The sequence below is a fragment of the Labeo rohita genome, chromosome 13 (assembly GCF_022985175.1).
Source record: "Labeo rohita strain BAU-BD-2019 chromosome 13, IGBB_LRoh.1.0, whole genome shotgun sequence".
NCBI lineage: Eukaryota > Metazoa > Chordata > Actinopteri > Cypriniformes > Cyprinidae > Labeo > Labeo rohita.
The window spans coordinates 29,235,537-29,262,439 of NC_066881.1; the positions used below are offsets into that span (position 1 = coordinate 29,235,537).

At 35.6% G+C, this 26,903-nt stretch overlaps 1 protein-coding gene across 2 annotated transcripts; it reads right to left on the minus strand.

Annotated features, from left to right (window-relative positions):
• Positions 1–1,993: 1,993 nt before the first annotated feature.
• LOC127174915 (kynurenine 3-monooxygenase) lies at positions 1,994–26,602 on the minus strand. Of its 2 annotated transcripts, none has more exons than XM_051125600.1 (15): positions 26,400–26,602; positions 20,610–20,679; positions 20,319–20,416; positions 19,193–19,282; positions 17,381–17,429; positions 14,544–14,631; positions 13,865–14,030; positions 13,716–13,787; positions 11,945–12,066; positions 7,699–7,846; positions 6,586–6,643; positions 6,088–6,170; positions 5,514–5,615; positions 5,370–5,429; positions 1,994–3,878 (listed from the first exon to the last, which is right to left on the minus strand). In XM_051125600.1, the coding sequence occupies exons 1-15, from the start codon at positions 26,475–26,477 to the stop codon at positions 3,738–3,740; spliced, it is 1,425 nt and encodes a 474-aa protein (XP_050981557.1). In that variant the 5' UTR covers positions 26,478–26,602; the 3' UTR covers positions 1,994–3,737. The 2 variants fall into 2 exon arrangements, with proteins under 2 accessions (XP_050981557.1, XP_050981558.1); XM_051125601.1 differs by lacking the exon at positions 26,400–26,602 and adding an exon at positions 26,240–26,351.
• Between the last annotated feature and the right edge of the window lie 301 nt (positions 26,603–26,903).

Below are 26,903 nucleotides of genomic sequence, written 5' to 3' on the forward strand. Positions count from 1 at the left end.
ATTGCAGCGGCAGCAGGTTGTAGTGAATGCCGTGATTGACATTTGCTGGCTTTTGCTAGCATCTAAGGCACATATGTCAATTATACACGGTCCACCACAGCTTTTAAAGTGCTCCTATTATGCCTTTTCAAATATGACCTTTCATGTAGTGTGTCATGTAGCTGTATGTGCTATATCTGCTGTATGTGCTATAACTTTGCTATATCTGCAAAGTTGTGAAGCCGACAGTGCACGATACATAAACTTATTGTCTACCAAAAAAAGGAGTTGGTTCACAATAGCCTGAGTCGTCGGGAATTCGAATCTTTTTCTGTTACGGCCATACGTCACGAAGTAACACATCTGCATAATGTCCACCCCAGTAAAATTTCCATGTGGTTTACATCATGTCGAGAAGACGCTGTATCCTTAGTACAATGCGGGATTCACCAAAGGCTTGCTCTTAAAAGATGACCAGTGACCAGTTTATTTGGACCGGCTTGCTCCTCTGAACCTCTGCCTGTAAGTGTGATTAATAACTGATGGTTGTATTTTCTAGCGATCGTTCAAAGATGTAGTTGTGTGTTATGTGGTGTAATATTATGTCGTGTATGACATGGGGGTGAGTAAATTATCAGGACTGCTAAAGAATAGAACAATACTTTGGTGTACAAGCTGCAGTGCTTTATCAATGCGTTTCTGCGTTGGGTTGACGCATATAATATGGTTGTTTGGGTGTTGTTGTTTACCACTGAGTTGTGGGCTAGAGCAGGGGTGGCGAACTCCGGTCCTGGAGAGCCGCAGCCCTGCAGAGTTCAGTTCCAACCCTAATTAAAACTCACCTGCCTGTTGCTTTCTAGTAACCCTTCAGACCTTAATTAGCTTGTTCAGGTGCGTTTGATTAGGGTTGAAGCAAAACTATGCAGGGCTGCGGCTCTCCAGGACCGACGTTCGCCACCCCTGGGCTAGAGTAACGATGATGGGCATGCTGTGTTTAAAATTCGCTGCACGTTAAACCAATCACAAAAGACTGGGTCATCGGACCAATCACCGCAGATTAGTGTCAGCAAAGGAGTGGTTTGGACAAATGATTCGTTTTAACGAACAAATCGTTGAACAAATAAGGTAAAAATAAATGCATAATATAGTGTTTTATGACCTTGCATACATGTCAACTTCTTGTTGGGGACTCCCAAAACCAAAATATGAACCTTTTTTAATCCATAATAGGGGCACTTTAATCAGGCCCGCCAACAAATTCTGGGAATCAATTTAATGTGGCCCGTGGGTGTTTAAATATTTGTCTGTGACAATAACATTGTGAGGTGGGCGGTGTTGTCGCACTTTACACAACTTGCTAATTGTCAAGAGTCACTCACGGTACAAAGAGTATCTTCAAAGTAAATACCTGCACTCCCGGTGGACTACCGCGAGACCAGCGGGACCCGACGCAACAGAGTGCAATGCGGGACGAGATTTGATGGCGGGTGCTGGCAGGTATAGATGTGTGTGGCATGCAAGAGAATAAAATGACTCGCCGGACTCCCTCAAATTAAAAATATCTAAACCTAAAATATCTAAAAAGAAATAAATTATTGGAATAAAAACGATTAACAGGCCCAAACATGTATAGTGAGGGAGCAGGACTGAGAAATCTGTGCCGCTCAGGTCTCTACTTCGAAGGCATTTTGAAATGAAACATGATCAGTATGGCAGCATAGGCTGTGTCCGAAAGCCTAGACAGCTGACTTGCTGCCTCGCTGCCTTATCAGTCAATGACTTTGCAGGCAGCGTTTTTGCATGAAGGCACCTCACAAAACTGATTTCGGACAGGCTTCTGAGGCAGCATAACGGTTTAATTATCTATATCAAAATAGAACAAGTTTTGATGATAACTAAACAAATATTTAGATACTATTATTTTGATTTCTTGCTAGAAATAACATCAAAAGTGCAAAAAGTTAGTCAGAAATATACATTTACACACAAACTGACCACCAAACGCAACTTTCAAACACCATCTTTATTTTTTAGCTCAACCGTCACAGAATGGAATGCACAGAATTGTGGAATACCTAAGGCAGTGAAGAATACATCTATGCTGTCTTCAAAATTCAATCAGAAGAAGGTACCTCTGGAGACAGGAAGTGAAGCAGAATTTGGATTCGGATGTGCCTTGATGCCTTCCTGCCTTGGAATGCTGCCTCCGAAGCATTCTATTCGTAATCATATTTGTTTTTATACTTTTACTTAAGCTACAGCAAAACAGAATAGCCTGTTTACACCTCACTTCATGCGTTTTCTCTGATTGGATAGCTATCCGATCGTGAAAAGTCCAGGTGTAAATGCCCCCCGAAAAGATTATTCGAGACAGATCGCTCAAACTACTTCAGAAAGTGGTCTGTGCCGCATTCCAGACAAAACTGGACAAGTGTAAATGCATCTGTTGTTGAAACCACATATGTAAATTTTACTCGTCCCAAAATGTTAAAATAATAAATGTGTGAGAGCGTTATAGGCTATATAATATGTTATAGTCAGGCATCGCTGCCGCATATGCTCAACACACAGTCATCTTCATTAAAAGTAGTAAGACTAATGTATCTTTCCAGTGCTGTTGCTGCGCTTTCTCCTATTACGGTCTTTGATCTTGAATTTAGCTTATGATGAATAAAATGCAGCCCTCTGTTGCTTTCGTTGACGTGAACTCCGTTAAATTTAAATATAGCGCGACATATGTGTGAATAGAAAGGATGTAACAAATTGGATATCCGATCTGCGGAAACGCATAAAGTGACCAGGTGTAAACAGGCCTTAAGAAGAGATGCAGAGTGTCTGATAACAGTTTAAAACATGCCTATTGGCATATCACAGTGCACGTGTTCTTTCACGTTAAAGTTGTCGTTTCAAAATAAAAGCTACCAAAGTAAGACAAATAATACAATATCAAATACCATTTGTTGTCTATATATCTTGTGGAATTTATATCTATCCATTGTTGGCTATTTTGCTTTATCAAACAGTTTTTCTAAAACTGAAGTTTTTGTTTTTAAAGTAGGCCTACTTTATGCTACTGTTTTGAAGTACTGTTTCTATGCAGTTAAGCTAGTCAAAGACCTTATTTTTTGATAAAGAGAAAAAAGCTTGCTGTGATACAAAATGTGTTAGAAATGCATTACAACTTAATTAAAATTAAAACCTTGTTATTTTGATAAATGTGGTTTAATGAATTGTGAATTTTTCTTTTTTTTTTTTAAAGTTACTAATACACTTATATTTCATCAGTAACCTACATATCATCTAAATATATGTCCGGCCCCTGATTTTATTCACACCCCTCAGCATGGCCCCTACTAAGTTTGGATTTGACGCCCCTGCTTTAAGCTAACGCCTACGACAAGCCTGTTATGCATCACTCCAGTAGAGTTATTGTAAGCCAATTTGATATTACACCGTTAACTTTTCCGATTCCTTCTAATTCAAAATAACCCCACACCTTAGTATTTTGCGTGGTCATGAGGTCTCTATAAGGGCATGCGAGGTCTGAGGTAAAAATGTAGTTTTCGCCCCGATGCACTTTTAAAAATAATGTATTATTTTTCAAACTATTAATATTAGCTTATTTAAAATGTTTTAAATGTAACATTAAAATTAAAATCATGTTTTTTTTCTGTCGTGTAGTCTGCTATTGTTTTCAGTGTCGACTAGTAGGAGCTGTACCGTTTAGTCGACTAGCCCCTAGTTTCCTGTGCATTAGTTTAGAAGCGCTTTAAGGCAAGTATACGGGTCCACAGGTGCTCTGCAGAGATGCTGGGGAGTTTGTGAGAGTATCTGACCAAGACATATGTCCCTCCTGCAGCAGACACAACTCCACATACCCACAGACCTCGAGTGATCACCTGCAAAAGACCAGCAAGACGATTAATTATTTTTATACTATCTGTGAGAAAGTTACAGATTTTTTAAAATCCTTTTTCAAAATCGTAATTATTTTTCCAAAATAGGAGTATTGAAGCCCGTTTCCGCCACTGAAAGACATCTGCTGTGAAAGACTTTTTTTCTCAGAACTGTGAGATATAAATGCACAATTGCGAGTTATAAAGTCCAGTTCTAAGGAGAAAAAAAGACTGATATGTTCACAGAATTGCGAGTTTATATCTCACAATTCTGACTTAATTTCTCAGAATTGCAAGTTTGTATCACAAAATTTTGACTTTGTTTCTCAGAATTGCGAATTTATATCTTGGAATTCTGACTTTAATCTTAAGATCAGTTTATATACTCAAATCTGACTTTATTTCACAGAATTGCGAGTTTAAATCATAAAATTCTGTGAAAAAAAGTCAGAATTGTGAGAAGTCGCAATAACCTTCTTTTATTTTTTATTCAGTGGTGGAAATGGGCTTCCATATAAGAGGGATCATACAAAACGCATGTTATTTTTTATTTACTGACCTGAATAAGATATTTCACATAAAAGACGTTTACACAGTTTACAGTCCACAAGAGAAAATAATTTCTAAAAATGACCCCGTTCAAAAGTTTACATACACTTGATTCTTAATACCGTGTTGTTACCTGAATGATCCACAGCTGTGATTTTTGTTTAGTGATAGTTGTTCATGAGTTCCTTGTTTGTCCTGAACAGTTAAACTGCCCACTGTTCTTCAGAAAAATCCTTCAGGTCCCACAAATTCTTTGGTTTTTCAGCATTTTTGTGTATTTGAACCCTTTCTAACAATGACTGTATGATTTTGAGATCCATCTTTTCACACTGACAACAACTGAGGGACTCATATGCAACTATTACAGAAGGTTCAAACGCTCACTGATGCTCCAGAAGTAAAAACTTTGCATTAAGAGCCGGGGGTGAAAACTTTTGAAGAACAGTGTAAATTTAACTAATTCTGGGAAACATGTAAGTATCTTCTGTAGCTTCTGAAGGGCAGTATTAAATCAAAAAATATGATTTTTTTGGCAAAACAAGAAAAATGTTCACATCTTCATTCTGTTCAAATGTTTTCACCCCCTGGCTCTTAATGCATCTTTTTTTCCCATTGGGGCATCAGTGAGCATTTGAACCTTCTGTAATAGTTGCATATGAGTCCACCAGTTGTCCTCAGTGTAAAAAGATGGCTCTCAAAATCATAATCATTGATGAAAAGGGTTCAAATACACCAAAAAAACACAATTAAACTTATTTTTCTACCATCAGTCTATAATGTGCTATTATGACTATAACTATAATAATATTTTTTGATAGCTTTGAATGAAAGAGCTGTTTTAAAACTCTCTGTTTTTAGCCTCACACAGTTCCTGATTTTACACTGGCACAGGTCATTTGTCTGCCAAACGTTTATCACTTTCAAACACATAGGATTTGTCTTCACCTTATTTTGCCAATGCCAGCGCTTTACCGCTTCATGGTATCTTGTTCTGGTAAATGTGACCTAAGAGGCAAGTAATCCGGCATAAGAATTAGTGAACTAACCAATAACATAAAACAAGATGATACAGCACCAAAAGGCTCTTACCATTGTGTAAAGTGGGATGACTGCTTTAGGCATGATGAAGTGAAGGAAATTGTCCAGGTATTTTCGGAACAGGAAATATCTGGAATTGACGTGTGCTCTCATCTGCGACACAGATCACATAATGGTCTTGGTCTGGGCTAAACCTCTTGAAAACAAATGTGTTTGTTTCACCTTGCCATCAGTAATGAGGGTGACCTGTGTCACTGCGGTTTGTATGTCACATGCGATCAGCTGGTCAGATTACTGCTATTGTGTCAGTGTGTGTTTATTCTGTAATGTGTGTGTGTGTGCTACTTAATGAACAGAAAACAAGCACAGCTTTGTGAAGCAGCGCTAATAAACAAACTTGTTTAACTACAAACCTGTTTAACTCTCTAATCCCTCTTGCGGTACTTTGATATCATACAACGATCGATCTGTACAGTGCCCGTTTAAGTCGAACACACTTATTGTCAAATGAACTAAACTTGAACTAAAGAGTTGCAGGTGATGTTGGAAGTCATGTGACTGCAGGAAGTGACCACACCTGGAGTTCAAATACAGTAATGCTGCAGACATTGAGTTAATGGGCTACCTCTACATAGTTGTACATGGCCAGGTCAGCTATGGCGTGATCATCAGGTACACGGACTCTGGTGTATTCTTTGAGCACAGCAGCTGCAAGCAAAGCATATGAAAAATGAATCATTAAATTTGTGAGCATATATTTGGCATCTCTTAGATCCCATCATTATGTGACACTTAAGACTGAAGTAATGGCTGATGAAAATTCAGTTTTGTATCGCAGGAATAAATTATATTTTAAAGTATATTAAAATAGACACCATTATTTTATATTGTAATAACATTTCGCAATATTACAGTTTTTTTTTTTTTTTTTTGCTCAAATAAATGCAGCCTTGATGAGCAATAGAAAAACATTTCAAGTCCTACCGATCCCAAATGTTTGAACGGCAGTGTATATATTTGTTTATTTTCATTAACTTTTTTCATTAATTAATAATACATTTCTTAAATTTCAGAAATATTTTGCACTCTCATGAATTTTCTTGTAAAGCTGTTTCTTTCTTACCAAGGTTTTCATTCAACAGGTCCATAATCTCGTCAAAAACTAAACAATCCTCAAAGCCCTGTGAATAAAAAAATATAAAAATGTCTCTGAGGCTCTGAGTGAACACTCAAATGTATAAAGCAAAACACACATTTATTGGTTATTAATATTCTTCCACTTGTGCTAAACATTTCACTCTGCAAGAACTTCAGTGACTATATTTGCAAGTACACAATTTAAAAAATAAGATCCATATCAGGGTTATTATAGACTAGTTAAATAAGACAGTAAAACATTTTTGTTACTTGAAATAATAAATGTTAAATAACTAAAATAAAATATTTAAAAAATTCAAACTTAAGTACTAGCCAAAAAAGCATTACCCATTTTTATTTAGTTTATCTTGGTGTACTAAAATAAATCAAATTAAAACTGAAATAAAAATTAATAAAAAATGTGTGTATATAAAGTCAAGTTTAAATTTCATCAAGTTATTGTTTTTAAGTATTTAACATTTATTTCAAAATAATAACTCAAGCAGTAACAATTTATGTTCAGATATTCTGTTCTTTTTAATTTTTTGGATTTTTAACTATTTTTGCATTTTTCTGATCGTCTATCATCAAACCTTATTAAATATTGTCACAGACATGGAGATGTTTTCATGCCATTTTAAGTCTTATTTTGATCTAACAAAGTGGATATATCAACGTGTGTGAGTTGTTTACTTACTATTAGTCTTCCCATTAACACCACTATATTGTTCATTCAGACTGATTCATGAATGCGCACAAAAGGCGGGATTTATCACATGAACCAATCACAGTCGATCATAACCAGTCATTTCAGATTTCAGATTTATTTTAATTACTGAGAATTATTTTGAATACGTTTAAAATAGCAATAAAATCAACTATAATAGCATCCCAGTAATATTAACTGTGTTCTGGCCAATGCTTTATTAAATACAAATGTTTACTTGCTCCAGAGCTATTGGAATACTGTGTACTGTTAATCACATTTTATCTGATGTACAGATTATGTTTACCTCACTGGGAGCAATTAGCTTGAGATGTCTTGAAAAAAAACTAAAGCTGGTTGATGAGAATGAATATCCTCACCACCCCCACTTACTGCATTCATGCCTTGACCGTAGAAAGGAACCACAGCGTGGGCCGCATCTCCCATAAGAACACACTTATCAAACAGATGATACGGGGTGCACTTCACAGAGACCATGGCCTGAGCCGGCAGCCGGAAGAAATCCTGTTTGAGAGCCTCACTGTGAAAACACAGACATATAAACACACTCAGCCTGACAGAATACATGCACTGTTAAAAAAAAAAAAAACAACTTAAAAAAAGTAGTTTCAACTTGAAGTAAGTGTTTGTGCTGCCTTAAAATTTTAAGTTTACTCAACATGAAATGTTAAGTTATATTACATGAAAACGTGGAAATTTGAGTTGAGTAAACTTAAAATTTTAAAGGGGTCATCGGATGCTAAGTTCACTTTTACATGTTGTTTGAACATTAATGTGTGTTGGCAGTTTATGTACACATCTACCCTATAATGATAAAAATCCATGCAGTGGTTTTTAATAAATCTGTAAAAATAATATCCCCTTTTTCAAATCGAGCCATTAAATCAGCTGTAACAGTCCGCCCTCTTTGTTTCGATGCCGGAGCATGGAGCATAACTGTAAGTTAAACAAGAATCAGGGATGTGATTTTTCCGGATTAATCCGGAATTCCGGATTTTTCGACCTGAAAATGTGACCTATGTGAATCATGCAGATCTGTTAAAAAAAAAAAAAAAAAAAAAAAAAAAAAAGGGGGGGCGATCTCACAGCCGTCACCATGGTAACCCGGGACGGAACCACAATCGCCGTCCCCGAGCAATAGGGCCACACCGGGCGACACGTCAGATGGCAAAGAGATGCATTTTTCCTTCCTTTCCAAGTATCAACAAGGACGTATTTGCGACCGTTCGCAAATGGCGGATGGCGAAGTATGATTGGTCAGATCACCTGTCAATCAAGCTCCCTGCTGCGCAGTGTAAGTTACCTCAGTCGCTCATTTCGGTTAATTTTCCCAGCCGACAACCGCAAATCATTGTCCGATTATTAACCGTTAACTGATAAGATGGTAAGTTAACACTTTTCAATAAGGTTCATTCAGCGCTGCCGCTCCCACCACGCGCATCACGCACTGTGCGTAGGGTACCGAGTGCTGAGGGGGCACCAAAAAATAGTCTAATGAAAAATCAATAATTATATTTTAATTATTATATCAAATATATAGCTCACTGAATCTGATGGCCGCAAATAGTTTCTCCCGGAATCTAGAGCGAGCGAGGGAGTGAGTGCGCCCGCGAGACAGAGACTGTGCTCCAAACCGCGTAGCGCGTGCATGACGAGAGAGAGCAAGAGACCGCGCGTGTGTGCCTCATGAAGCACATGTAAGACAAACTCTACATTATCCCGCTTATTACATGGCTACCTACAAAATAAATCAATAATTTGACACAAAATATTGATTTTAAAAGGAGTTTATTGATTTAAAAACGATTTATATTGCTTCCGCTAAAGAAAATAGTCCGTCTCACTTCTCGTTCTCAAGTAGAAGTACAGATACTTGTGTTAAAAAATACTCTGGTAAAAGTAGAAGTACTGATTTAACTTCTTTACTCAAGTAAAAGTAGCCATGCGAATGATAACCATTTTTTTTTATGCAAAGCTAACGTTACCTGGACCACACAAATGCTAGAGTGCAAGCTGAGAAACCTAAGTGGATATGGAAAAAAGTTTCTTTATAAGCCATTGCCTACATTTTAAATGGATGTCTGCAAAATAGGCCTAAAACATCACATAGCCTATATGATTATTGTGACAGAGACTGGGACTCCAGGTTAATGAGATTCTGACTGAGTAGCAAGATATGAATTCAATCGTGAATTCAACTGTGATTCTGTGAGAATTGAATTCACAGACCCAGTTTCTCTTTTTTAATCTTCCCCTTAACATTTAAAGGAATCTACATGTAGACTATGTAGGCCTAATGATTTTTCCGCGAATGAATGCTGCCGAATCTGTCGAGTCGTCTTGTAGTGATAGGTCAAGTGCAACGTATATTCCCATTCAATATTTTATTATATTATGCGTCGCTTGTCGGACATAACAACAGTAACTAAAGGGAACGAAAGGGAATGGTTTTCTATAGCCGCTAAAGAAAATACTGTTGTACCAGTACTGTAGTTACTACCCACAGAGTGTACAAAAATAAGTTAAAATTTATTTGTTGTTATAGAGAGAGGTGGTGATGGAGGGGGGGGGCTGGTTGGTTGTCTTAGTATATTTTCCTGCTTTTTTGTCCTTAGCCAATCACATGCCTGAAGAATATCTCTGACTGTGCGATTGAGGTGTTGTGTTGCTGGATGTAATAATGAACGTAGCGGTCGTCATTTAATCCAAAAATCTGAGCCGCTGAAGATGCAGTAGATTTACGTTTGTTTGTGAAGGGAATGCACCTCCCGATCTACACGTATCCATTTATGTTCATGCGAATCATTCATGATCAGCTTCACTTACAGCAGAAGTGAGTATAAGGGTTTTTTTATGAATCTTTGTGATCGCCTTTCCTAATAATGTGCTAGTTAGCAAGTTTAGGGCTAAATGCGGCTAAAGTAAACAGGCTTGTCACTCCACAGAGAGAATAGAGGGGTGGGGCAAGCAGAGCTCATTTGCATTTAAAGCAGCCTTGACCAGAATGGGATGATTTTTGCAGAGCTGATTTTGGCAAGGTAAAAAAGGTGTTGTTTTACACTACCACTGAGAATTTTTAACCAAAGTATATTATAGACTTTTTATTAAAACCCTAAAGAATCATATCAACTTGCGGAAAATGGGCATCCGATGACCCCTTTAACGAACACTTACTTTTTTAAGTTGAATATGAAATGGGCAATAAAGGCCTCCTCTAGTGAATCGATGCGTTTTTGTAAGAAAAATATCCATATTTAAAATGTAAGAATCACTTTAATCTAGCTTGCGCAAACAGTTGTACATGGAACTTGCTTCTTTGACAAGGGGCGTGGCAGTACTGAAACACCATCTAAGCTGTTCGCCAATCACAACGCAGTGGGACAGCTAACCAATCATAGCACATTTCTTTTTTCGGTAGGCGGACATTCATTAAACCCAGAACTAATCGAGCCATTTGTGCCAGGCTGGGAGAGATGTATTGTAATAATGTAAATTATGTTAAAAATAAAGCATGAAAGCATGTTATAGTACACCCCCCTAAAAAAATCAAGACTTTGTAACAGAGCATAATAGGACCCCTTTAATGTAGGACAATCTCATCAAAAGCCTCCTTTTAAATAAAATAAAAAACACATTTTGAGAATTACAACCAGTACCATTCATTTCCACACTGACTACACTAAAAAACAATTTGTTGAGTCAATTTAAAATAATTTGTTACCTGGCTGTATTAAAATTTTAAGTTCAGTCAACTCAAAAACAATTAGTCAACTTGAAAAAGGCAGCTGGGTAACATGCCCAGCTTTTAAAGTTCAACGAACCAAATTTTTTATTTAGTCAACTCAAATATCCAAGTTGTCACTTAGTACAACCTAACATTTTAAGTTGACTAAACCTATTTGAGTTGACCGAACTTTACATTTTAAGGCAACAGGGTAACAAATTATTTTAAGTTGACTCAAAAAATGTGTTTTCTTGTTTTTCACAGTGTAGTTATTCAACATATAATATGAAAGCCTGAAATTGAATATTTTATATAAGGGTCAGTGTTAAAGTCTGAAGTAATGATGCTGAAAATTTAGCTTTGCATCACAACAATAAATAATATTTTAAAATATATTCAAACAGAAAACAGTTATTTTAAACCATAAAAATATTTCACAATATTACAGTTTGTACTGTATTTTTAATCAAATAAATTTAACCTTTGTGAGCATAAGAGTTTTCTCATAAAACTTTTGAATGGCAATGTATTGCAAAATCACATACTTCTGTTGGATCTTTAAGGGCATGTAGATCACTGAATAATTTTTACAACCAAATGCACATTTTGAGCAAAATGAGAACATCTTCAGTCAATTCCCGAATGCTAAACTGCACATTGAGCTGTTTGAAACTCATTTACAGTTCCGTGAGGTCTGAAATCACTGTCCTCACCCCATCATCTCAGTACTGTATCTCCTCATCACCTGCAGCATTCATATAAAGAAAAAGCCGCCTGCTGGGCTGTGTGTCTGTTAGACTGCAATTTCACACCTCACTAAGATGGACTTGAGAGAGGCATGAAGCAGAAAGAGTGATAAGAGACTGAAAGAGAAAGAGAACGAACTGTACTCACACTCCTATTAAAGGTACAGAGTCAGGAAAGTATTTCTGGAAGAAACGGATGACCTCCTCACCGGTGCGGATCTTGTCAAATTCTTCAAAGGGCATGAAGAGTGTGCATGTGAACGTCCTGTCCTTGAAAAACCATAATCAAAAAGAAACAAGATTTTCCACAGGGAAACCACAACATAATCAAAGCAAAAGATTATAATGTGGCTTCAAAACACTTCTGGAGGCCATTATTTTAATGTAATTATAAATACATACTATGTACTATGTACTATATTAATATATATATATATATACTATAAATATACTATGGAAAAAATGCAGACCTGCTGGAATATATAAAAAAACTAGTATAACATACTAGTACAGAGACTTTGAAACTTTTAGCATTTGTATGCCATGCCAAAGGTTGTATTTGTGCTGGAAAACCACATTAAAAATGATGATGATGATGATAATAATAATAATAATAATAATAATATAATAATATAAGGATAATCACAATTGTTAATAAATAATAAAATGTTATGTAATATTTAATAATAATAATAATAAAAACAACAAACTAATAAATGGTTAATCGCATTAAATTATATAATTAATATTTATTCATATTTATTCATATTTAATATTTACACCATTTAATATGTACAGTGTTTATAATTAAAATTATATAATAAATAAATAAATAATAATAATCATTAACATTATTATTATTACTAATCATAATAACAACCAAAAACAAATAGCTAATCACAAAAAAATGAAATATCCTTTAATATTAGTAATAATAATAATAATAATAGTCATTATCATCCTAATAAAAAAATAATAAATAGACTATCACAATTTTTAATAAAAAATAAAATGTTATGTAATATTTAATAATAATAATAAACAGCAAATTAATAAATGGTTAATCACAAAAAATATATATAATTAATATTAATATTTATTAATATTTAATATTTACAATATTTAATAATTATAACTTGTTTATAATGAAAATTATATGATTAATAAATAATAATAATACAACAACCAAAAACAAATTGATAATCGCAAAAAATTAAATATCCTTTAATAATAATAATAATAATAATAGTCATTATAATCTTAATAAAAAATAATGACTAGATCATCACAATTTTTAATAAATAATAAAATGTTATGTAATATTTAATAATAATAATAATAATAGACCAATAAATGGTTAATCACGTTATATTAAATGTTTATATTATTTATATTTATTCATATTTAATATTTACAATATATATAACTGATTTAGAATTAAAATTATCTAATTAATAAATAATAATTATTATTATTATTATTATTATTATTACTAATCATAATACTAATAATAATAACAACAGCAACCAAAAACAAACAGGTAAATATCCTTTAATAATAATAATAATAATAATAATAATAACTGAATAAACTAATGAAGTGTTAATCACAAAATAACTAAAAATAATAAATTATAAAATATTGTTTAATGATGATGAAAACGCAAAACTAATGAATAGATAATCACAAAATACTACTACTACTACTAAACAGTAAAATATTATATTTGAATAACTGAATATTAAATAAAATATTTTATAATCATAATAATAATCATAAAAAGTGAATAAATTGTAAAATAATAAAATGTTCTTTAATTTTATAAAAATGTACTAACAATTATTTAAAAAACAATAATAATGTGATTAAAAATAACAATATAACAGTAAAAGACAAAGAAAATGATTACAAGAACATACCAAGTTGGGTAGGGCAATCATCATGAAAGTGTTCCTGGGCCAAATGTGCAAGTAATTGGGCTCCATTGTGAACTGAAAGAAACGTGAGCAGACAAAATGAGGGCAGATATGCAAGTAAGACTGTCAGATAACATTGCTGTGACACTTACATCTCCGTCTTTAGGAGGCATGGTGAGCTCCATGTACCCGTGGGGAATGTACGTCTGGCTGTAATTGAAACGACTTTGCCGTAGGAACTGCTTCCTGACGGCAGAGAAAGCTCCATCACAGCCTACGATCAGATCAGCCCGCATCTCCTCCTTCTGCCCATCAGGTCTGTAAAGAGACGAAATCTCATTTGCCTCTCTACTGAAATGCAATCGAATTCAAACTGAATATCCACATGAAATTAATTTCCAAACTCTTTTGATCATGATCATGTGACCCTCTTGGGCAGTCGAACCTGATGTGAAGTTACAAAAATATTTATTTAAAGGTACAGCTCACGTAAAAAAAATCTATTGTTATTCATTTTATTATCATTTAAATCCTGTATTTTTAATTTTTTTTTAATAATTTTATTTCTTTATTTTTTAATAACTGTGTTATTTTAATGTCATTGAAAAATTTGTATAGTTTTGAATAATATTCTAAATTATATTTTATTAAAAAAACAATAATAATCTAATTAAAAATAACAATATCACAAAGTACTATTAGAGTTTTTTTTTTCTCTCTTTTTCTCTTTTTTTGGGTGACTATTTCTTTACATGGTAGCCTAAGGTATTTTAAACAATATCATGGTATTATTTTTCTAAGACAGAATGACAGAATGTGATTACTGTTTACCCAATGAAGGTCATCGTTCCTGTTTTTGGACTCCAGTCCTGGAGCTTGTGATTAAAGTTCAGTGTAGTGTTTGGATATGCATCAGCCGCTGCAAGAAACCATTGCAATTCTGCATGTTTATTCAGTAAACAAAAGCAATACGATTCAAACAGGCTTAAGTATTCAAAGACTTTGACCGCATCCCAATTCACATACTTAATGTTATTTACTTAGCAATATGTAATTGTAATATGTAACTGAAATGTGTTTCTTGCAAACAAATGTAGTAACTTTTAGTCATCGTGTAATGGCGTTCACAAGTTTTCAACCTGTAATCCAATGTACACTGCCATTCAGAAGTGTGGTAGTTAAGTTTTTCTAAAGAAAATTAATACTTTTATTTAGCAAGGATGCATTGAATTCATTAAAAGTGAAAGCAAAAATTTACATTGTTATAAAAAAATGTACACTGTTGTTCAAAAGTTTGGGATCTGTAAGAAGTCTCTTATGCTCATCAAGGCTGCATTTATTTGATCAAAATACAGAAAAATGTTATTACAAAATAAAATAATTATTTCTGTTTTAATATACTTTAAAATATAATTTATTCCTGTGATGCAAAGCTGAATTTTTATTAGCCATTACTCCAGTATTAAATGTCACATGATCCAAATCATTCTAATATGCTTATTCATTAGAATTATCAATGTTTTAAACAACTTTGCTGCCAAATATTTTTTTTGAATCTGTGATATTTTTTTCAGGACTCTTTGATGAATAAAACATTAAAAAGAGCAGAATTTATTCAAAATAGAAATCTTTTCTTACAATATAAGACTTTACTATCACTTTTTAAAAAAAAAAAAAAATCAATTTAAGACATCCTTGCTGAATAAAAGTATTAATTTCTTTCAAAAAAAAGAAAGAATAAAAATGTACTCACTCCAAATGTCGAACAGTAGTGTATATTGTTGTGTGTATTATATTTTGTGTATAACAGTAGTGTATATTATATTTTGAACAAATGCTGTTCTTTTTAACATTTTATTCATTAAAGAATCTTGAAAAAAGCATCACAGGTTCCACAAAAATATTAAGCAGCACAACTGTTTCCAACATTGGTAATAAATCAGCATATTAAAAATGATTTCTGAAGGATCATGTGACACTGAATACTGGAGTAATGATGCTAAATATTCAGATTTGCATCACAGGAATAAATTTGTTTTTATTAAAATAGACAAACGTTATTTTACATTGTAATATTATTTCAAAATATTAAATAAACACAGCCTTGATGAGCATAAGAAACTTCTTTAAAAAACATTAAAAATCGTACTGATCCCAAACTTTTGAACAGCAGTGTACACTGACCAAAATTATAAACGCAACACTTTTGTTTTTGCCCCCATTTTTCATGAGCTGAACTCAAAGATCTAAGACTTTTTCTATGTACACAAAAGGCCTATTTTCTCTCAAATATTGTTCACAAATCTGTCTAAATCTGTGGTAGTGAGCACTTCTCCTTTGCTGAGATAATCCATCCACCTCCCAGGTGTGGCATATCAAGATGCTGATTAGACAGCATGATTATTGCACAGGTGTGCCTTAGGCGGGCCACAATAAAAGGCCACTCGAAAATGTGCAGTTTTATCACACAGCACAATGCCACAGATGTCGCAAGTTTTGAGGGAGCATGCAATTGGCATGCTGACTGCAGGAATGTCCACCAGAGCTGTTGCCTGTGAATTGAATGTTCATTTCTCTACCATAAGCCGTCTCCAAAGGCGTTTCAGAGAATTTGGCAGTACATCCAACCGACCTCACAACCGCAGACCACGTGTAACCACACCAGCCCAGGACCTCCACATCCAGCATCTTCGCCTTCAAGATCGTCTGAGACCAGCCACCCGGACAGCTGCTGCAACAATCGGTTTGCATAACCAAATAATTTCTGCACAAACTGTCAGAAACTGTCTCAGGGAAGCTCATCTGCATGCTCGTCGTCCTCATCGGGGTCTCGACCTGACTGCAGTTCGTCATTGTAACTGTACAGGGCAGATGGCAGACACCATGTATGGCGTCATGTGGGTGAGCGGTTTGCTGATGTCAGCGTTGTGGATCGAGTGGCCCATGGTGGCGGTGGGGTTATGGTATGGGCAGGCATATGTTATGGACAACGAACACAGGTGCATTTTATTGATGGCATTTTGAATGCACAAAGATATCGTGACGAGATCCTGAGGCCCATTGTTGTGCCATTCATCCACAACCATCACCTCATGTTGCAGCATGATAATGCACAGCCCCATGTTGCAAGGATCTGTACACAATTCCTGAAAGCTGAAAACATCCCAGTTCTTGCATGGCCAGCATACTCACCGGACACTGAAGAGGAGTGGACCAACATTCCACAGGCCACAATCAACAACCTGATCAACTCTATGCGAAGGAGATGTGTTGCACTTCATGAGGCAAATGGTGGTCACACCAGATACTGACTGGATTTCGGAACCCTCCAATACAGTAAAACTGCACATTTTAGAGTGGCCTTTTATTGTGGCCCGCCTAAGGCACACCTGTGCAATAATCATGCTGTCTAATCAGCATCTTGATATGCCACACTTGTGAGGTGGATGGATTATCTCGGCAAAGGAGAAGTGCTCACTAACACAGATTTAGACAAATTTGAGTGAAATAGGTCTTTTGTGTACATAGAAAAAGTCTTAGATCTTTGAGTTCAGCTCATGAAAAATGGGGCAAAAACAAAAGTGTTGCGTTTATAATTTTGGTCAGTGTAATTTACATTCAGTGTTTCAAATCACTTTTGAAATGAAGTTGGTGAAATGAACTGTTACCTGTTAGCAGCTCCTTGTTGAGGTTAGCTCTGTCCACAGAGAGGATGTACTACAACACAAAGAACAGTCATGTTTAGGGAACATCCAGTCGGTGGAATGACATGTTTAATCTCTATTATGCATATTCTGGATTATCTGGGATATTTTAAGTCTGAAATGATGGATTTATGACAGCCATGGAGTTCAGTCACCTGAAAGGCACTATAATCTACAGCTTAGATGCCACAACTGTTTAAAAGCACCTTGACACACACTTTGTTTGTTTGTCTGTTTGCTGCAGTGAGTGTGTTTTGTGGGGAGATTACATGGCAGTAGCAATAAGATAATGGTTTAAAAGCAGTTCTGTTTCTGTCCATCTGCTGATTTCCAGTAAACATAATCCCCACAAACCTCATGAGGCACAAAATGAACACACAAACTGGGCCAGAGAAACATTTTCATCTCAACTGTTTTCAAAGCATATTTAAGGGCTTTTGTCACAAAAACAACTTGAAACCATTTCTAGGCTGTGACATATTTCTGAGTGAAACAAGATGTTTTATGTGTTAATCAGTGGTTCTTATCTGGTTTTGCAGTCTTGCAATTGTACTTTTAGTTTTGAGTTTTGAGTTCAGTTTGTAAAAAAAAAAGTTTTTTAAATAAAAATTTCAATGATAATGATGACTTACCTAGTGAAAAAGCAAATGTATTAATATGAAAAATTATTACACTTATATACCGATTTATTAAATTTGTTTTTTTGTTCATAAATTTCAATGAAAATAAGATGACTTACAAAAATAAAATGCCAATTTGTATTATACAAGAATGATTTTTTTTTTTTTTTGAGATTTGAGTTGAGTTTGTTTTTTGTTTTTTTCTTGGTCATAAATTTCAATATTATGATGACTTACAGAGGCCCAAAAATGCAAATGTATTAATATGAAAATTTATTGTATATTGCTTTATTAAATTTGTTTTTTCAACAAATTCAAAATTTTTAATATTTCTTTCTTTTTTGAGTTATGAGTAGAGGTTTTATTTATTTTATTTTTTGGTCATAAAATTAGATGAAAATACGATGACCTACACAGGCCTAAAAATGCTAATGTCCTAATATGCAAATTATTAAAATTACATACCTCTTACTTTTTTAGAAAATTTTCAGTATATGTTAGTAAATATGTTAATAGACTTTATATTATACATATATAAAAAATGCAAATGTATTAATATGCAAAATTATTTAAATTATATTATATACTTCTAACTTTTTTGTTTTGTTTTTGTTTTTTTATTTTAAATTGATATTATTTAATTTTAATGATATTATGATGACTTACAGAGGCCCAAAAATGCAAATGTATTAATATGAAAAATTATTTATATTATATACAGCTTTATAAAAATAGTTTGTTTTTGTTTGTTTTTTCAAACAAATTCAGTTTTTTTTGTTTTTTGTTTTTTTGGTCAAATTCAGATGAAATTTAGAATAATTAGAATGCTGTAGATGTAACAGGAAACAAAATGTGCTTATTTCTGATAAAAAGAAAAACAGCTATGTCAAAGTCCTAATTGCCACTATGATGTACGCATTATGATTGTAATGATTAACAAACTGGTTTGAAAGGAGATGGTTGTATTGACTCTGCTGGGGCTGGGGTCACATATCAGCAAACAGACTCCATGCACGTATGTATATGTGATGTAAATGTTCTCAACTAGCAGGTGAATAACCCTGTAACTGTGTAACATCTTTACTGCAACCTGCCATGTGACTATATTTGTGTGAATATGAATGTATAGATCTGAAAAAATTTATCAAATTATTACCTGTCCCTTTTTGCCATAGGGTATCGGAGAGCATTTTCCATTCAGGTTATGGATCATACGGGCATGCATTGGAATCCCTTTGGAGACTATCTACAAGAAAAAACAGAAATGACTGTTCAAACTTACTGCTAAATATATCAGCAAAGAAATTGTAATGGAAACAATATTCAGTATATGCACCTGCTTTACTGTTTCATTGTTAAAATGCACTGTTGCATTAATTTCTGTCAAAATATTATTAGACTATATATAAGACCTTACAAGTCACTGACATACAATTTTTGCAACTAAAACCAGAGGTCTAAAATGGTAAAACAAATTTTGGAACTAAAAACCTAAAATCTAAAGTTGGAATGTTGCTTCAGGACCAACAAAGGATGTTGATCCAGGCAGATGTCCTACTTGGGTAAATCACATTATGTATTTTAAATACAAAGGCTCACAGCAGTTCCGTCCATCCACCTTATAACTCTAAAGCTTCAGACTGACTGTCACACTCTGTCAGATATGAAAAATCATGTTAACTCAGGGTTGAGTTCATATGGTATTCCTGATCTAGCATTCCTGACCCTGTCAGGCTGAATAGTCACACAAGTGTAAAATAACCAAATCACACAGACACAGTTCTGTGTCCTCGCTATATAAAATGCAATTCTTCCTGTAATAAGTTTGACTGAGTATAAGTAGCATTTGACCTAGTTTCATGTGGTCAGACTTCCTCTTAGAACTTTCAACACTTCCTTCTGTGGAAAAGCCTGAGACTATCTCAGCCATCACATAATTCATGAGCTGTTACAGAAAATACTGTACTACTAGTTAAGTTCTTTATTAAGGGGCATTTCACTCTCAAACGTGAAAGAAACATGCAAAATAATGAACCCAGCTTCTGGGAATTGTCTTTTTAGTAAGTGCACTATACTCTAAGGCACTGCAAGATCAAAGCATCTGCTAATGGCAACTTATTACTTAATCAGTGCTATGCATTATTAATTAAAATGCCAGAATATGATGGCCTTAGCAACTATAAACAGCTCTTTTATAAAGAGGACACAAATGCATGTAAAATCAGAATAAATGCACACTTAACAATGCATAAAACTCCCACAATAAACAAGATTTAACCCACCTTATCCTCCATTCCCACATGTTTCAAAGCCTGGCGCCCCCTGTGAGACAGGGCCAAGTTGATGCTTCGGCCCTTCACGACTTTTGCCTGCCGAATATCTAACAGAATAAGAGTTTAAATGAAGACATTTGAAACCCCATATCTGTGCAAAATGAGACTGCGGTGGCCTATAATTGTGTAAAATCCTTCCACAAGATTATAAGTGCGCTTAAAAAATTTGCAGCATGCAGAGCGATGTAACTAAGATGCAGAATGACAGCCTTAAAATAATGTCTCAAATGCCTTCTTCACCTTCTCGAGATTCATAGACTGCAACGTCAAATCCTCGTTTGGCAAGGAAGCAGGCGTTCAATGATCCAACCTAAATTGACAGGGTTAGATTAAGAAATAGATTATCTATTTATTTATTTTTGGATATGCACCATGATATTACCAGTAAATGCACTGAAATGGTCAATGTGAACACTAAGCCTTATAAACTCATACTTAAGTATAAAGCATATTAAGGAAAGAGCAATTGAAGAAATAATGACTATTACTTTAATTATTTTATTTCAAATAGCTATAATAGCTTTTTTTATATCACTTCCTTAAGCAGATCAAACCATTAAAATAGGGAACAATTAATTAATTAAAGGGGTGCTATTATGCTTTTTCACTTTTTGAATTTTAGTCAGTGTGTGGTGTGTATCTTTGGGCATAAAAAAGATCTACAAAGTTACAAATCTCAAAGTCCACTCCAAAGGGAGATATTTCATTTTTAAAAAATCTCTTTCCAAGAACTACAACGATCAGCTCCTTTGGACTACAGCGTTTGTTTTCCCGCATGCAATGATGTCACAATGCGGTTCATTACAATTTTATTGAATTAAATCCCGCCTACGGAAAATGTTCGGGGGTGTTTAGGGACGAGGTGGGGGATTAGCCTAACTTTAGCGATGCAGCACGGAGAGCCGCTTCAACGAGCCGCAGCACAGCAGGTATAAACACAAACAATGGCTAAAGTGGCTGCTTCAGAGCTGTAACGCGCCGTAGATGTGTGCAGTACAGGGGGTCGTAACACATGCCGAAGCCATGATCTACTTCGGTTGCCACGTCGGAGCCGTAACACGCCACAGACGTGTGCAGTGTGTTGTATAAGATTTACTCATTAAAAATTAATTTAATGCGTAAAAAAATTAAATTAGCACGATATTATCATGTATCTGCAATCTCGCAGGCTGAGGATGGGACTCAACACTACTGTAGCATATTATTTACTCACCCTCCATGTATCCTAGGTGTATATGACTTCCTTCTTTCAAACGAATGCAATCGGAGTCTAATAAAGTCTAATAAAGTGCATCCATCCATAATAAAAACTACCTCACACGGCTCCCGGGGGTCTTCTGTAACGAATTGATGCATTTTTGTAAGAAAAATATCTATATTTAAAACGTAAGATTCACTATTAATCTGAGCTCGCTGCATTGCCAAATGGGAGGAGCTGGAGCTCTAACTCCCCCTCGCTGGAGGTAATGGGTGGAGATCATAGACTGTAAAAAACATGGAAGTAGTGTCCGTGATGTCACTCCTAGGTTTCTGAAGAGCATTTTTGAAGCCTAAAGTGGGCGGGGCTGACCGCCGCCATTTTGGCAGCACGTCACCGGGTTAAGGCTAGAAGGAATACAGCTCTTGCTACTGGGCATGCGCACATCAATCTAACATTATTTTTGTCACACTGTACAACAATAAAACTATTTTTGTATTATAGTAAGAGCTAAGTTTAGGGTTGGGGTAGGTGTAGATGTTAAAAAAACACAATCCAATATGTAGAACAATTCATTTCATTGTTAGTTTCCAGTCGGAGCTGTATCCCTTCTAGCCACAACCACATCACTGCGTGTCACTCCCGGATAATCGAAAATGGGCAAAAAGGCGGGACATGGGTGAAGCTGATGTGCCTAGTTGCTGAAACCATGCCCGCCTAACTCAACAGTAGTGACAGCAGTGCTGCCGTGAGAAAAGCCCAGGAGAAACCAAGGCAGAACACAGTATAATATGAGTTACCACCCTTTGACTTTCTTATGAAACACTCAAATTGAGTTACAGTGCTCTGCATTTGTTTAGCTGTTCATCAATATTACTGTGCTGCCCTGTACGCTATTCTGCCTTTGTTTTACTGTCCATTAAAGTCTGCTGCGTTTAAATTACGGTTTAGCCTAACTTGTTGACGTCCTAACATCTGTCGGCACTTCATTAGACAAACAAATTTGATAGATCTCAATCTAATAAACCGCTCCATAAAGCACTGTAAGCAAGCAACCATTCGATAACTTGGCAACAATAATTAGGGGCAGTCATGGCCTAATGGTTAGAGAGTCAGGCTTGTAACCTGAAAGTTGCTGGTTTGATTCCCGCACCAGCAGGAATTGAAGGTGGGGACTGTGAATAAACAGCACTCTTTCCACCTTCAATACCATGACTGAAGTGCCCTTGAGCAAGGCACTGAACCCCCAGTTGCTCCCTGGAGCAATGGCTGCCCACTGCTCTGTGTGTGTTCAGTGTGTGTGTGTGTGTTCAGTGTGTGTGTGTGTGTTCAGTGTGTGTGTGTGTGTTCTGTGTGTGTGTGTTCAGTGTGTGTGTGTGTTCAGTGTGTGTGTGTGTGTACTCGTGATGGGTTGATGAGGACCAATTTCGACTATGGGTCACCATAGTTGACAGTACGTTGTCACTTTCACTTTCACTTTAATCGTAAATAATCAATTAAAGGATTTTTTTCAAACGTTTCAAAACGTTATTCACTAATGTTTAACTTTTAGTCTGGTTGTTACGATCAGAAAAAAAAAATTAAACCACATTATAGATAACGAATGCTCACTAGATTTTATCAAATTCCCTTTAAGGCAAGTCATTTCCCTCGGCGGCCATCTTTGAAACGCCTCTCGGGCAGGCAAGTGCAGCTCCTATTTCTTTGAATGGGGAAACATCAAATTCTCCAAAACTGTTCACCAAGCTTACGATTAAACTTCATATTTGAAATCACCAATGAAATCTGACAAGAACTGCCTCATAAATATTGTTCCATGTGCTCCAATAGCGTTAAAAAAAAACTTATTTTTCAGGCTAGATCAGCCAGTGCGCATGCGCAGTACTGAGCGCACGTCTCGGAACGCTGACTGTTTCTGTAGCAACCGGGACTTCTAACGGCAGCTGCAGTGACGCGCTGATTTTACTAATCAATGATTGGCTCTTTCAATAAGAAGGCGGGGCTTCGCGGCCATAATGAGCGTTGCGTCTTTCCCCATTCAAAACTATACGAGTGACAAGTCTTGAGTATGGACTACTTGCACAACTACTTCCGCGTTCTACTTGTTAGGGCTCGGGAGTTTCCGGTTAGCGTTCAGCGCACCTACACACAGACAGTTTCTCATGAGGACGCAGATTATTACTACATTTTAGGGCTGGCATTTCTTTAAAAAAAACAATTAATCATATTCTCTGCGTTAAAATGAATCATATTCAACCTGCTGAAAGGTTACTATAAATATATTTCCCTTCGGTATGTGCATTCTGAATAATAAATAAATACATTTCCCCACTAATCTGCCGCATTCTCATGGACAGCATTTTTCTTTTACTGATCATAATTCATACCCGATGGATTTGTTGTTATATGGTTTAACTTCAATTGCAATTTTTGGTTTTATTTGTAGTAAAACCATGGCTAATTTGTTTGTGTGCCTTGGCGCTCTTATTCCGAGCCCATACTGCTTATTCCATTGTTGTCCATGGTTGAATGAATGTGCGGTAACTGCCTAATTTAACGATGTTAAACCTTAAAATAATTTTTAACAGTAACACGCTGACAGTGCGACGATTGAATACTCATATTTTGGCATTAGACTACATACAGTGAAATGATGACAGAATATGACACAGAATAGTGACTAACATATTTAATACAGATAAATAAAGGTTCATTATGATCTTATTCTTCAGATTTCACAAACTGCAGCGTCGCGAATAGAACACTATAGAGCACTTTGACTTTCTTATGAAACACTCAAATTGAGTTACAGTGCTCTGCATTTGTTTAGCTGTTCATCAATATGTGGTGAACAGTCACGTATGATTACCAGTCACTGCTTTCTCAGATCGGTTTATGTTGCATTAAAACTTCACGTCCGTTCAGTTTGGAAAATTCTATACGCAATAATTATCAGAATATGTTTTCTCCCGTCTCCGAAGATTTGCGAATTGGAAATCATCCCGCGAAATCTCATTTTAATAGACGTTTAAGTCAACTACATGATTACAGCGCATTGAAAATGTACATAACCGGAAATAACTGAGCCCTACGATTTCAAAACGGAAGTACGTCACGAGGCTCAGTGCAAGTAGTCCATTCTATAGTCTTTGATTTTATACAGATGTTACTATAATGATTCTGTAAATGGTGATCAGCACCCAAATATTGTATATAATGTGGCTGTTACTGCCTTTTACCTTGGCCTGACATCTCACTTTTTGCAGACAATACAAAGGAGAACAATAACTTCAAAATAGCGGCAAAAATCAAGTTTAAGATCATTTTCATTAAAACATTTAATCCCCAGATTTCCAGTGTCCTACCTATAATTAATTTTTCTGGAAAAATAAAAATCTTTTAAGACATTTTTCTCAGTTTCACACTCTTTTGCCTTGTAGGGCGAAGCGGTAATCCACCTGTCACTCAAGTGGCCACGCCCTTAATTGTGCAGAACTTTAAGGCTTAATATAAATATAAAGAGTTATAAAAAAAAAATCACCCCCCTCACAGTTGTCATGAAGGGCAAAATGATCTCTATAGACCAATACCACTTTTTGTACCAGGATGTAAACATATATTTTTCTGCTGTAAAGTTGGGCATTTTATCATGGGAGGTCTGAGGGAATGACTCCCTTTTGGAGCCAGCCTCTAGTGGCCAGTCGATGAATTGCAGTTTTAGTTACTTCCGTGTTGGCTTCAAGAGGGAGACCGGGAGGTTGCCGCTTGGTGGAGATAAACATCTAATCACACCCTAACCCTACCCCTTACCCCAGAGCTGTATAGAGAGGACTCTTACCCTATCCTAAAAACTCCACCCATTAGTTCACACAAAGGTAGAGCTGGACATCCAGAGAGGGGGAGCTGGAGGCCATTCGGACGCGAATCAACAGTACTTGATTAATCTAGCTTGCGCTAACTGCGTTGACAAGGGGTGTGGCAGTACTGAAACACCGTCTAAACTAAACTGTTGGCCAATGGCAACCTAGTGTGACAGCTAACCAATCATAACACATTTCGTTTCGGAAGACTGGCCTTCATTAAACCCGGAACTAATCGAGATATTTGGGCCAGGCTGGGAGAAAGGTATTGTAATAATGTAAAGTATGTGAAAAAGAAAGTTTTTCGAACCACCAAGCAGGAGAGCATGTTTCTAGTACACCCCCAAAACAAAATCAATACTTTGAAAAAGAGCATAATAGGACCCCTTTAACAATTAACAATTAATACATTTGGTTTATGCAACTATGATTCATAAAGACACTTGATGAAAACAAACACACCCATAACCCACTGAATTTGTTTATGATATTATATTCTGAGCTTTGATCAAAGCCATGAACTGTGTGTAACAATATGCATTTTAATGTACATTTCATTTTATGTATTTAATTTAAATAATTCTAAAGTGCATAGACTAAAATCCAATAAAGTGCTATTTTATTTAATTTATCATTCAGGATGTCATCACATCTGTACATTTACAGAGTTTCATAACCACTTTGTCAATCATTAACATTGTCCTACTGTAAGTTATAGTAGAATTACTATCTCTGAATTTTGTTTAACAAAGGTTGCATTTAATATAATTGTCCATTTGTCTTTTATACAGTAGGAAACATTCGTAACAGACCTGAGTCAGACAGACATACTGGCAGCTTTCGTTTCATACATCGGTCTTTTCTGTGATCCTCAAATATTTACACATCCAGTGACTGCACTGATAGAGACAGCTGGTGATTGAGAGAAATTTAAGGCATGTAATCAAGTTATAAAGATCAAGTGATTCTCACCAAACCGCCTCCCACCACCGCGATCACTTTCCTCTTACTGCTGCTGGATTCATGTGTGTATGTGGAAACACTCTCCATGTTTAACAATCCTAAAGTGTTAAATGAGGCAAAGAGGGTCTGCTGGAATCAGTGAGTGACTGAGTATCTAAAGTTTCAGAGTAGGGTTTAGTGGTTTTGAAGGAGGAGCGACACAAAGTCAAACATCGACCAGCCGGATCAGCAGGTCGCCGTTTATCAGACCTTCACCCAGTCAATCAGTCTGTCAGTGTTGTTTAAAAATCAAGTACGTGTGTATGGCTCATATTCTTAACAATTGTAATATCACCACCTAGTGGGAGAGACCAAAATTACACGCATTCTCGTTCGACGTCAGGGCAACAACGTGACTACGTCAAAGTTCAAATAGGTCAGTCTTTTTAATCGGTAGTGGATATTTGATACTCATTTTGTAATCATCCTAATTTAGCCGTGTTTTAAATACTCAGAACCTGTAATAATGAATAC